At 37.8% G+C, this 13202-nt stretch overlaps 1 protein-coding gene across 3 annotated transcripts; it reads right to left on the bottom strand.

The window, feature by feature from the left end:
- Positions 1-2138: 2138 nt before the first annotated feature.
- Positions 2139-13146, bottom strand: LOC139693722 (zinc finger protein 62-like). Of its 3 annotated transcripts, XM_071591983.1 has the most exons (4): positions 12952-13146; positions 8890-8982; positions 7438-8780; positions 2139-3652 (listed from the first exon to the last, which is right to left on the bottom strand). In XM_071591983.1, the coding sequence occupies exons 3-4, from the start codon at positions 8756-8758 to the stop codon at positions 2277-2279; spliced, it is 2697 nt and encodes an 898-aa protein (XP_071448084.1). In that variant the 5' UTR covers positions 8759-8780; positions 8890-8982; positions 12952-13146; the 3' UTR covers positions 2139-2276. The 3 variants fall into 3 exon arrangements, with proteins under 3 accessions (XP_071448084.1, XP_071448085.1, XP_071448086.1); XM_071591984.1 differs by lacking the exon at positions 8890-8982; XM_071591985.1 differs by lacking the exon at positions 8890-8982 and having other exon boundaries at positions 7438-8770.
- Between the last annotated feature and the right edge of the window lie 56 nt (positions 13147-13202).

Below are 13202 nucleotides of genomic sequence, written 5' to 3'. Positions count from 1 at the left end.
TGGCATTTAGACCCATAATATGTTACAGCACTAAAAATTAAACGAACTAGCGGCGAGTATGAATGCCTTACTGCCTTCTCGTTGTTTAAAAAGTTATAACGCCAAATAGTTCCCCCAACATTCAAAAAATAAAAGGATTCCCTCCAAGCGTTTTTGTTTTATCCATTTTCATACTTAATCTGGCCAGCGGCGTCGATAATTAATTTATTTTTGAGATTCAATTCTCCTTAAAGCTTACTAATAACTTGTAGAAAATGTTTATCAAGTCGCAATGTTGAGTACGTACTGCATCCCATGTAGTATACCCTTGATCTTGAAATATTCCTGAACTAGACTACAGTTTCTGTAACAATGTTAGGTTTGAATAAAAGTTGGAGCGAATGAAAACAAACAGTATGAAAGCAATGAAAAAATCATTGGCACTAAAATTGAATTTGCTCTATCACAATCTGTTTTCCCCTTCTATGAGTGAGTTATTTTAAAGAATCATAGGTGCTAACCTGAAAAGGGTGAATTGAGAGGAGTACTTAGCCATTTTGTTTTGAACATTACAATGCAACTGTTCATGAAGTGCAGTTCCTGATAGCATGCACTTCTCAAGACTTTGACACTTGCATATAAAGAGACTGAGCCATGAAGGTAAGAACACTATAGGGTGTCTGAATGCAGCTCATGCACAGGAATACAATTGGGATTTGGACGGGAGAAAGTACACAGACATGAAGAGGGGCTTTTGTAGTGAGTTGTGTAATGTTACGAAACAAAATATTTATTTAGTAGTTGTGTCCATCCAAAACCTTCCATAATCAGTAGATTACCTTATATAATCAGTGAACACAGTTTCTACACATATTTTTTTTGTGAAACCATGCTGTGACTGAGAAAGAACTTAATTTTTCATAAGGAATTTTAACTACCTTTCTTCCACCAATTTTTTAAGTATTTTTAACACACAAGCAATAAGCAAGATTGGCCTGCAATTATCTAGTTGGTCTTCGGCTCCCTTATTATGTCATGAATAACTTTGGTTATTTTTAATTCTTCAGGAAACTGTCCCGTTAGAAACAATTCATTAACTATATTTGCAATATGTAAGATACAGGAGCCAGTGAGCCATCATGCCCACTAGATATTTTGTTCTTTGGTTTGTTAATTACATTTCTAACTTGATTACCATGGAATAGGTAAATGAAAGAATCTGATTGATAGAAGTAAAAGACCCAATTAATTTTGTGGTAATTTATGTGAAAATGCCAACAAACACTCAACGGAAGAAAGAACAACATTGTGTATATGATCAGCAAAACAAAACTATGGCCAAGGCACCTAGAAGGGGCACCACTTGAGGAATGCAGAAGTAGGCTTAGGTTGAGATGGAAGTGAGTTAGGGAGTACAGTCCAGGAGAAAGGAATGACCATGGCATATACAAATAATATAGGATTTTTGAGGGATGAATTCAGCAGAAATATGTACTTCCATCGGGTACATATAAGTTCTCTAACCTAAAAAAGGGAAAAGAAGCTATATGCAAGAACTATAAGACAATAAGTTCGATTACTATGGAGCTAAGTTAGTCCTTTAGATCATCAATACAAGGACATAGAAGAGGGTATTGATTACTAAGTAGAGCAATGCAAGGGCTTCTGAGATGTGGGCATGGAGAATGGGAATAGCATAACAGATTAAAAGGAAAACAAACAGAGAAGCACCAGGTGATAGGGAGGGAATGAAGGTTGTTGGCTGAAATTCAACAGAGGCAGGAAAGTTGGATGCATTTAATTGCAATGTAATGTTGAAGACCCACAAGCACAATGGAATATGAAATGGAGAGGCATTTATAATTACATGTCAAGGGATGAGAAATTATTCCAAATTGGAAAATTATTTATTGTGGTGCAGGGAGTCATATTGTTTTAGGTGAGGTTTACAAATGTAAACCTCACCTAAAACAATATGTTCTATATGTTCAATATGCTCAAATCTCAGTCTGTTCACCCAATACTAACTTTTATTTGTACACTAACATATATAATAATAATGACGAGAAGCCATTCAAGACCAACTAGGGTTAACAGAGTATATGTTACTCATTGTACAGCTAATTAAAAAATATCATTTGAAAATTAAATAACTCATTTATTAAATTAGATTTTGTTCTTAATACATACTATTGCAAATGACTGCTGTTTATGCAAACATTTTCTAGCGCAATGAAGTATTATGAGAATGGAGATAAAAGATAAGACACTCCATGGCACATTGAACTATAGTCGCACTAAACAATATCCACCATACTTCCCATACCAATGTACTCCGAGTCATTAGTAATTGGCAACACAAACATCTCAGCACCATAACTATGGCAATCACCCTTAGACATGTGCTCCTCCAATTCATTGGGAGAGACCAAGCCCAGGCCACATCTTGGACAAAGGAAAATGCAAGGGCCAGAGGAATTACCGTCAATGTTCACCACCACCTTGTTAGCCACGCTCGAGACATCAGGAACCCACCTAACCTTTTGAACTTTCTTGCTAAGCTTGTTCTTCTTGTGCCTCTTGACATGAATCTTCATGATTTTTGCTGTCGCAAACCCCCTCCCACAGACTTCGCACACAAAGGGACGCTCACCAGTGTGCTGTCGCATGTGTCCCTCGAATATCAGCTTGGATGACAACGTCTTATGACATATGCTACATGTATACTTCACAACGGGCTTCTTGACCGCTTTGGCGGCCCGGATACCTCCGCCCTTACCATCATCTGCCCTGTGCTTCCGCTGGTGCACATACAGGGAAGTGGGCCCCGTGAAGTTCTTCCCACAAACCTCACACATGTACGGGCGCTCGCCAGTGTGCTGCCGGACATGAACTACGAGCGCCCTGCGTGTGATGAAGGACTTGGGGCAGCTGGTGCATGCATATGGCTTCACATCTTCGTGCCGCATTAGGTGATTATTGAGACCATCTCGCTTGGAGAATGTCTTCCCGCACTTCTCGCAGATATAGTTTGTGCTCACACACGGGATCTTGGCTCTACGCTCTGGTGGGCCGTGTGTAGGGTTTGCCCACAGATGCTTTGCATAAGCTCCCCCGTGCTGGAAAGTTCGGCTGCATGTTTTGCAGTCATACTTGAGCTTTTGGTGGGTCTGGTGCCTCTTCATGTGCCTCCTGAGGGCACCTGCGGAGTGGAATATCTTCCCACATGGATGGCACGTCTTCCAGCTCAGCTGCCTCCTGAACTCCCATTCAATACGCTTGTGTTGGCAGGATTTGATGTGCTCCACATAGACCAGCCAGTTGAATTTCTTACCACATAAGCAGCAGGGAAGGTAGCTCGCCGTATGATGTTCCGTCAGATGCGAGTTGAACTCTTCTTGGGATTGCAAGATACTCATACAGGGAATGCATTTGAACTGCTGAGTATGAGACTGACAATATTCATGGTCCGTCAGCGACATCTTCTTGAAATGGCTTCCAGAGCACATAATACAATTGTGACTTTCTTCACTGCTGATCAAATGATTCCGGTACTCATCTAATTTACTGCATGAGAATTTGCAATGAGGGCAAACATGATTGCAGTCCACTGTTGTTTCATCAAATTCAATGGACCCGCTAACTGGATGTTGTATATCATCTTCAAGTTGACCTAACAGGTGAACAGAAAAGAAATTATTTAAATTTCAAGTGGACTTGCAAATCTGGAACTCAGAATCAGGCATATAAAATTCTACTTTTGGCTGATTTGAGATTTATATTAATGATTATTTTGGGTCACATTTTCATCATCTACATTTGCTGATAAATTTTATTCAATAGTTTTAGACATGCATTCAAGCATCAAGACTAAAAATAATTAAAGTATTGGGGGTAGCACCAACATAGTTATTCTTGAAATCACAGTGAACATTTCAATGCTAAGAGGTCATGATCAGGTATAAAATAGCTTGCGCTTCTTACACTAATACCTAGGCATTGATATATGTACATATTTCAAGTTTGTAGGTATAAATACAACTATGTGCCCAGTGAAACTTGTGGTTTCATTCATTTTAACCCTTGCAGGCTAATATAAATCTCAAATAAAACCCTTTTGTAGCATCAAAATAACTATCCAACACATTTCATTTTTCATAAAATTAGGTCTATGCCAAATATTTAATCGAAATGCTTATTCCTACCAAACCTGTAAATATATATCATTTTCTGGAAACCAAAACATTTCAAAAGCTGAAATATTTATGAGATGTGTTCAGAAAGTTACAGGAATTTTGTAATTTCTCATAGTGCCCCATGAGGACTAGCTACAAGGTCAAACTATCAATGAAAAGTACTTCAAGTTCAATGCCATTTGTGTGTGTCAATACGAAAATATGCCCATATTTGTGCTGAAACAAACAATGGCTTTCGCACAGCCATGATAATGCAACTGCTCACACTTCACTGCTGGTTCATGTAAATTTTAGGCCAAAAACAGCACTGCAATGGTGCCCCAGCCTCTATATTTGCCAGACAGGGCCCCGTGCGTCTATTTTCTGCACCCAAAAATAAAGACAACCTTAAAAGGGCCGACGTTTCACAACCATGGATGAGATTGAAAATACATCACTGAAAAGGTACAAATATATAACAAAGATCGAGCTCTAGAAGTGTTTCAAGGATAGGACAAAGCACTGGCATAATATCTAATGGGGCTATTTCAAAGGGGATAACATTGATACAATTAAATAGATAAAATTCTTTCTCGAAAAACTCAAATTCCTATTATTTATTGAACACACCTCATACTTATTTATTGAGCCACTGGAATGGAATATCATGTGGTTAGATAAATGAAATAGAAAAACTTTGTTCCAATCCACCACTTTATTTCAGGTACTTGTGGTGGATTGGAACAAAGTTTTTCTTTTTCATTTATTAAAATGAACTTCCACTAAGTTGAGGCTGAAACTATTGAGATAATGTGGTTAGATGATTAGATAAGGCATTTTCCTGCATAAATGTAATCAACAGATTGGCATAAAGATGTGCAACAAAGGTTTTATTTATGTATGAAAGTTAAATCAACTAATTATTGCCAGTTGATTTAGCTAAGTTGATTGAAAACAGGATGCAAACTATTTTTTAAGGCTATGAGACAACAGTGTACCTCAAATCAAGGAGATAGGACAATGAAAATAAACCTCCAATTACCACGCAAGGAAAGTTAAACTAACCGCAATGTAATCAATGTGGTTCTATTATTTATTACTAAAAACTATTTGTTCACAAAAAATAGTTTGAAATTTAAGTGCTTAATCAAGCTATTGTATTTAAATATTAACTACTGATTAGAATTTCCCACTGTATTGGTACAGTAATGCCCTTTTCACGAAATCAGGATCTGGAGAAATCCTGAGAACTGTTCACTTGCAGTATGTCAATTATAGGTGTCCCACATAGGTAAAAATTCAGAAACAAGTGGAAAGTTGACCTAAAATCAAATACTAAATATTTACTTCTCCGTAAAGCTTTTCCAATACGTAATTTCACTTAGATTCTCAAACCAAAGCAATGGGCCAATGGACAATTGTTATCATTCTTAATTTTTCTCACCCATGGATACTTAAATATGTTTTAAATCCACCCCTGCCATGCCTTGTTGGCTTTTAAGCTATAAATGTTTTACAAATATAAGTCAAAGAGTTTAGGAGAAGGGTAGAGTAAAACAAGTACAATGACATTCCTAGGTCCACCTGTTTTGTGATAATTGTTTACATGACCTTTTTTTTAATTCAGAAAGTTTTGCTGGAGATTTAATGAAAAAATATTCCCAATAAGCTTTATAACAATGCAAAACTCATAAAATTGACAATATCTTTGATGTCAGCAAGGTGTTCCTGTTTCGATTTTGCTTATTTAATTTTTTTTATCAATCCTTCCAGGGAAACCAAGAATGGAGCCGACAAAGGAACGCTCCCATAGCCTAAATAAGTCAATTTTACACAACTTAACACTGACTACAAGGTGAATTTTACCCTCACCTATCAAACCAACCTCAAGGACTAATTCCCATGGTATCTTTACTCAATCAATACAGCAGCAATTTCAATTTAGCATAGGTTAGATGGCTTTGATGCTGTAAGAGAAGTGACTTATGCAACACAAAATATTCACTTACAAATATTTTACCCTGCACTTAATATGAAGTATTCTTTCAGTGGAAAAAGAGTCCCTAAATTCTAGGTTGTCAGGCAAGGTTGAATCAGAGAATTTTTCTTAAAATTTCCACCAATAAGTAGCACATAATCATTTCTTGATTTACTCAGCTACTCAAGTAGATGAAGGATTCTACTTGCTTGGGTTCTATCCCTTGAATTTTGTTATCTTCTTTCAGGAAAACATACCTGAAGGCAGAGAATTCAAGGAGTGAAACTGGAACAAGTGGAATATTTCATCTACCTGGGCAGCACAGTAACTTGGGACGAAAGGAGTCTAATTAACATCATGTGAAGCATGAGCTCAAGCTAAGAAGGCATTCATTAAGTAGAGGCAACTACTACGTACAAACGTACCTGAGATTGCAAGTTAGAAAGCAGTTGGCCAAAATTTTTGTGTGAAGCACGGCACTACTAATCAGAGAAATGGAATATTGGAAAAGAGGACCAGCAAAGAATACTTTTAAAATGATGCTGAAGGAGAAGAATAATTGCATAGAAGTGAGAAACGAGGCTCCACCCAAGCTATGAGATTTTTGGGTACCAAATCTTCCTGGGAAACCATAACCGCCACATGGAAAGGAACTGGCCCCCCTACCCTGATGTGTGAATGTCACACCCTGTCGAGCTTAGTACTGGGTGAACTCTGCCATCACCTATCAAACTGACCTTCAGGTTGATTACCGAGTTTATGGTTAATTTGTCCACACACACACATTATATAAGGAGATAAGGTGGGACAGGTAACACAGTCTTTGTCTACTAGGTTTCTGTTTTACCAATTAATCACAATTATTGATTCATGCCAATGCATTTTCATTCTCTGAGATGAGTAATTTCTAAAAAGCCAATAAATTTAATAATACAATAGATACTGAATTAATATGCAGGAGGATTTTATATTTAGACATCCCATCAAGTCTTACAGCTGTAGATCCTTCAAGCATGCTTATTTAAAAAGGGCAAATATTAAAAGATTTGCACATTTATTGTTGGTTAAAGGAAGCTCAATGAAATTACATAGAATTACTACCAAGGGAATATTGGCCACTACTGACTTCTGAGAAAATGCAAATCATGACTAGAGGTTTCACAATGTTTTAGTGGACAGATGCCAATGCCTACATTTTCATTGAATATAATTTTACTACCATATATGTTTCAGAAGGACTTCAAGTGAGACGTAGAGGGGTCAACAATAATATTAATACAGATTAAAATCTTGAATGGAAATTACCTGAAATATTTTCAATCCCACCTTTCGGTGCTATTGGTCTCAATCCTCCTATCTGCTTTACAGTCTTACTCTTACTGTCCGACTTTTTGAGAATATTTGAATATTCTTTAAGGTTCAATTCTGAATTTTCACTAGATGCGGTCATGTCCTGTACCTCACTTTTCCTGAGAAGGTTGGTTTTTGGAATTTCACACAAAGTACCCTTAGGACTTTTGTGCTGTGACACATCTGTGCCATTACTCTTTTCAACACCTCCAGGCATGACCCCAATCTTGATATCAGAGTGTTCCTCAGACAAATTTATACCCGAAACCCCAGATGTTTGAACACATGGTTTGCCATCCTGAATCTCAGTATGTTGCACAGACAGACCCTCGTCAAAGGTCTCAACTGACTTGATTAGTAGACTCCCTTCAGTATTTCTAAGATTAGCGCTCACAACGTTAACCTGATTTGCAGTTGGTTTCACCACTGAGTTCTCACTTTCAATGCCGGAGATATCCTCGGTTAAACTTCCACATGGAATTGTATTTACATTCTCCATCTCATTCTCATTTTGAATCTCTGTGAGATTTTCAACATAAGGTTCAACTTGATCAACAGCAGCATTTTCACCGGGGCACGAATTTAAATTCTCAGGTAGACTATTAATGGGGTCTACAACCTGACTATCAACAAGATTCACAACTGAGCTCGTCTTTGAGGTACCACTCAAACTCTCAGTCTTGATTGTGTCAATATTTTCACCTTGATCTCTACCAGAACTTTTCACGTTGGCAGTCAATCTATTCCTCTTTGTGGCTCCAAAACTGTTGCCACCCCGTCTTCGCTTGCCACCTGGGGGTGCTCTATGGAAGTAATAGTGGCGGTAGACATCTGAAATAGTGTCCAAGCCAACCTCGCATTCCTCACAGCCATGAGGTTTGCTGCCAACTGGGTAATCTACTGAACCCTCCAATCTTGCGTGACTCTTGCGCTCACCACACCTATCACAGCTTAGTACCTTTCCAAAGTGAAACATCTTGCGGTGAGCCACTAGGTTGGACCATGACTTGTATGTGTTGCTGCACAGCTGGCAAGCAAACATTTTTGCCTCCGGATGTTCGCTCATGTGGGCATCGAACTCATCCAGGTCATCGAATACGGTGCCAATGGGACAGAGGTCACAGGGGAGTGGAAGAGTGAGCGAAAGGCCATGGAGGCGCATGAGAGAATCCTCTGTCACTGTTAGCTCATACTCATCTGCATTTTCCACTTCCAATAAATCCTCTGCACACGCTACTCCCATTGCAACCTCAACCCCTTGCTTATCATCCATCATTCTGGTCAAATCCTGAAAAGGACTAGATGAGAAAAAGAAAACCAAGGGTCAAATCAAAAATCTGCAACAACAGTGATGAAATGAAACTGAGAAACTTTTATGCCAATTATAGAGTTTCAAGACATTGTTACCTATTTTCAAAAGGTGTTCTCCACTTGTTATTGGAGGGGAAGACCAAGCTGTTCAAATAATTGCATGCCTTATATATTGCTCATATTACTCACCTAATATTTAGAAAACACAGAAAAGGGAAGTTTCAACGGAACAGATTTTATACTGATCTTATTAACATAATAATGTACAGACGTTAGATTTTGGCAACTCAAAACAACAATATTTACATAAAAAACTCTACATTTAAACAAAAGAAAAAAGGTATCACGTGAAACCAATTTTGAACCAAATCAAGGAATTCCATCATTTACAGGCTAGGCAGGTTTCTAGGCTGACTATATGAAGTGAATATTATTTCATGTTTTCCAGCCCAAACAACACCACCAGAGGGTGATTCAGGCCAGACTGTTAAATCAAAATTAAGTTACTACTCTAAATCATGTAAAAAGCTATAATTCAAATTCAACCCTTTTTTCTCTTTTCACATTACATCAGAATTTATGCATCTTATTAAAATCTGGATTCTTACAATCATTGGAAAACAATAATTTTTATAAAAAAAAGAAAGTAACATCAGGAATTGGTAAAATTTTCAAGTACTATATCGAATACATAAATGAAAATTTACAGGAAATAAATGTTAAGTAAAAGCCAAGAATATTCATTATTAACTGACTCTTGAACTCCAACAATCCAATTTGCTCATACGTTATTATTTTAAGTAGGTTTGAGCAGATATATATATATATATATATATATATGTAACTAATAACATCTCAATTTGCCATTGGAGAGACCTTTTCTCTGGGAAAATATCTTATAGTACATTGAATCCATGAGTCAGATCATACTCCACTGATCTGTGTAGCCTGGATAAGAGGTAAAGAGGATAAACAAAGGAAGTATTACCGAAAATTATTGGGAAGCTCTTCAAATTCCCATTCCCTGATCAGATTTTCAAAAGGATGAATGCCAAGTTTCCTTGACAACACCTCATCCTGATCCTGCATTGAGTATTTTCTTCCCAATTCTTGTCATGGTCCAGGTCAGGTGGAGAAAATTTTAATTCCGGGGTATTGAAATATTTCAAAGGTCCAAGTGGAACTACTAGTATTATTGCAAACAGGGCCTAGGGAAGGTCAACATTTGAGACAAATTTCTAGGGAGAATGATATTCAATTTATAAGGATCCTGTACATTATCTCAAGACATATTTATATTAGGGGGACATCAACGAGTCAGAATCATTTCATTATTGATTGATCACCCATTCTACACATAACCAATTAATTTCACTCTCGATTTGATTTACCCTCCTTTTGGTTACAAATTGACTAATTCAATTAATCCTTACCCTTGTTATTTAACAATTATTATTTTAAATGCTGCTAAAATAATAAAACGAAGCTATTTTTTACTGACTTATTTCTTTACTTTTTTCTTGAATCTAAATTTGACTTGCTAACGATCTTCTTTCAAAAATTACGCATACATAGTTGCGCTATATAATACATAATTATAGGTAATTATTCTTCCATGGTTGTTTATTGGTTTATTTATATGGTAATTATTCTTCCAGGATTGTCTAAAGCCGCAAAAGACACTATTGGAACCGTTAACGCTAAACGGACTAGGATACCATGGATCACGGATGAGATGATTACAAAGATAGATGAGCGGAGAAAATGGAAGAATGTAAATACAGAGTTAGGCAAAATGAAGTACAAAGAGTTAATAAATGATGAAATAATGAAACAATAAATTGAGGAGGTCAACAAATAAAGCAAAAGAAGCATGGTGGAAGACGCAGTGCGAGGATATAGAAGGTCTGCAGAGGAAGGGTGGAATCGGTGCGCTGTACAGCAAAGTTAAATCTTTATCAGTAAGTAAGAAAGGGAGATCTATGCCGAGAGTTACAGATAAGGCGGGTAAGGTAATAGTTGACCCAGGAAAGATCCAGGAGAGATGGAAGGAGTATATAGAAGAACTGTATAACAAGGAACTTCGACCAACAAAGTTAGACATTAAAAAAGAATATGACGCAGAAGAAGATAGCTTAGGTCCAGGCATACTAGACAGTGAGATGGAAAGGGCATTAAGGGAGATGAAACTGAATAAGGACGTGGGGGTGGATAACATTCCCGCGGAACTATTAAAATGCTTAGGAAAATTTGGGAGGAAGAGGCTATATGGGCTGATCCGTCGCATCTATGAGGAAGGAATCTGGCTGGAAGACTTTGTGAGATCAGTATCAGTTCCTATTCCGAAAAAGGTGAAGGCTACATCATGTGAGGACGACAGAACAATAATTTGATATCCCACGCGGCTTAAGTTGTTCTCAGGATGATCAACAAAGGAATAAAGAGTAGGGCAATTGATTACTTAGGGGATGATCAGTTTAGGTTTAGGAAGGGGAGAGGTACTCATGATGCAATTGCAGTAATGAGATTATTAGTCAAGAGGATTATAGAAAACAATCAGGATGTATTTGCCTGTTTCATAGATATCAATAAAGCATTTGATAGAGTTAATTGGGAAAAACTAATTAATATTTTGGAGGAAATAGGAATAGATAGGAGGAAAGGAGGCTAATCCGCAACCTGTGCATGTCTCAGACTGCTCAGGTGCGAGTGGGGAATGGGGAGTCCAGATGGGCAGTGTTAGGAAGAGGTGTAAGGCAGGGTTGCCCATTATCACTGTTGCTGTTCAACCTGTATGCAAAGGAAATGATTAAGGAGGCATGGGAAGAACTCGAGGTGGGAATGAAAGTGGGCGGGGAATTGGTAAAATCAGTTAGGTTTGCTGATGACCAAGCTTTAGTTTGTCAGTCAGCCAAGGGTACTTGTACAGTGCGACCGGTATGGGATGAGAATCAATATTAATAAAACAAAGGTTATGCGATCTTCTAGAAAGAAAAAGGCTAAGCTTAACATTAAAATAGGAGGACAAAAACTAGAGCAGGTACAACAGTTTACGTATCTCGGTAATGTTTTGGACCAACACAGTCAAAGTAGTAGGGACGTGAGGAGAAGAATTGCGCTAGGCAAAGAGGCTTTCACAAGGAGGAGGGAGTTGATGACGGGGACGTTGAGTAAGGACATTAAGAAAAGACTCGTAAAAACTTTGATATAGAGCGTACGGCGCGGAAACGTGGTCAATGAAGCAGGAGGATGGACGTAGATTGGACGCTTTTGAAATGTGGGTGTGGAGAAGAATGGAGAAGGTGAAATGGACAGAGAAGAAAACAAACGAGGAAGTACTTGGTATGGTGGCCGAAGAGAGGGGTTTGTTGGGAGAAATCCTATGGAGGCAGGAAAAGTGGATGAAGGGGGTTTTGACCGGCAGTGAGATGTTGAAGACTGTAATTGAGGGGAGAATGTTAGGCAAACGAGGAAAGGGAAGGAACAGGATAGGGATGTTGGAAGGGAAGAAGAAAGTATTCAAGAGCTGAAGAGGGACCTGATGTAGAGTAGGATGTTGTGTTTTGCTAGGGGTCACAAATTATTTAATTAGTAATTGTCCATCCAAAAACCTACCTTAACCTGTAGATTACCTAATTAATTAATTCTTCCATGGTAGAGCGCTTCCAGCTTCACGCGCTCAGCCATTGGTATACATGTTTACCGAAAGATACAACTGGGTCAGCGAACTACAAAGTGGCAGCTGTTCATAACTCAAGAATACTATTTAGTGCCAGCAAAGCGACACTTTATCTGACATTAAGATATCATATCTCCTTTTTCTTCAACTGACAAGGGAGTAGCAACAATACAAGGAAATACCTAGAATTACGTCTCAATAAACCACAACTAACCAAATAATACGTTAAAATTCTTTCGCTAATAACTGCAAAACGGAGTAAAACCACATATGCATCTATTTACACAGAATTAGTGCAGACCTTTCTCACCCTTAATAAAATATTTTTCAATCAATGCGATGATTATTTCCTTGAATTTGTCCACTCTTGAGAGTTTCATTATTTCGTGCTTATTAGTAGGACATTCGAAATATAAATGATTTATTAGCAAAATATAAGAAAACTGGCCTTTTTTCATAGATATAGGTAACCTCCTTACCAAATGAGACTGCGTTCGGTGCTAATGAACAACAGGTATGTTCTCCAATGAACACCACAATTTCTAGCCTTAAATAAGGAAGCACATTAACACAAATTCATAATTCAACCATGTATAGCAAATAACGCCAAACATTTTAATTCAGCGTCAGTTGGACAAACTATGGTCTTCGCGAATTCACAACACTCCCTAGCCTCACACTATACGTGTTTAGCCATGTTAACAAACAAATCACTATCGAAATTTCACTT

This window comes from Hetaerina americana, unplaced genomic scaffold, assembly GCF_022747635.1.
Source record: "Hetaerina americana unplaced genomic scaffold, ioHetAmer1.1.p SCAF_5, whole genome shotgun sequence".
Lineage (NCBI taxonomy): Eukaryota > Metazoa > Arthropoda > Insecta > Odonata > Calopterygidae > Hetaerina > Hetaerina americana.
The sequence above is the reverse complement of the archived record's forward strand: the minus strand, read 5'-3'. Positions and strand labels throughout refer to the sequence as shown.

What these genes read in the sequence shown, in the direction of transcription:
- LOC139693722 (XM_071591983.1), bottom strand. Translation starts at nt 8,758, where the DNA reads ATGATGGATGATAAGCAAGGGGTTGAGGTTGCAATGGGAGTAGCGTGT. An exon ending in TGGGATTGAAAATATTTCAG is followed by an intron (nt 3,653 to 7,437) that starts GTAATTTCCATT and finishes TTCACCTGTTAG; the next exon opens with GTCAACTTGAAGATGATATA.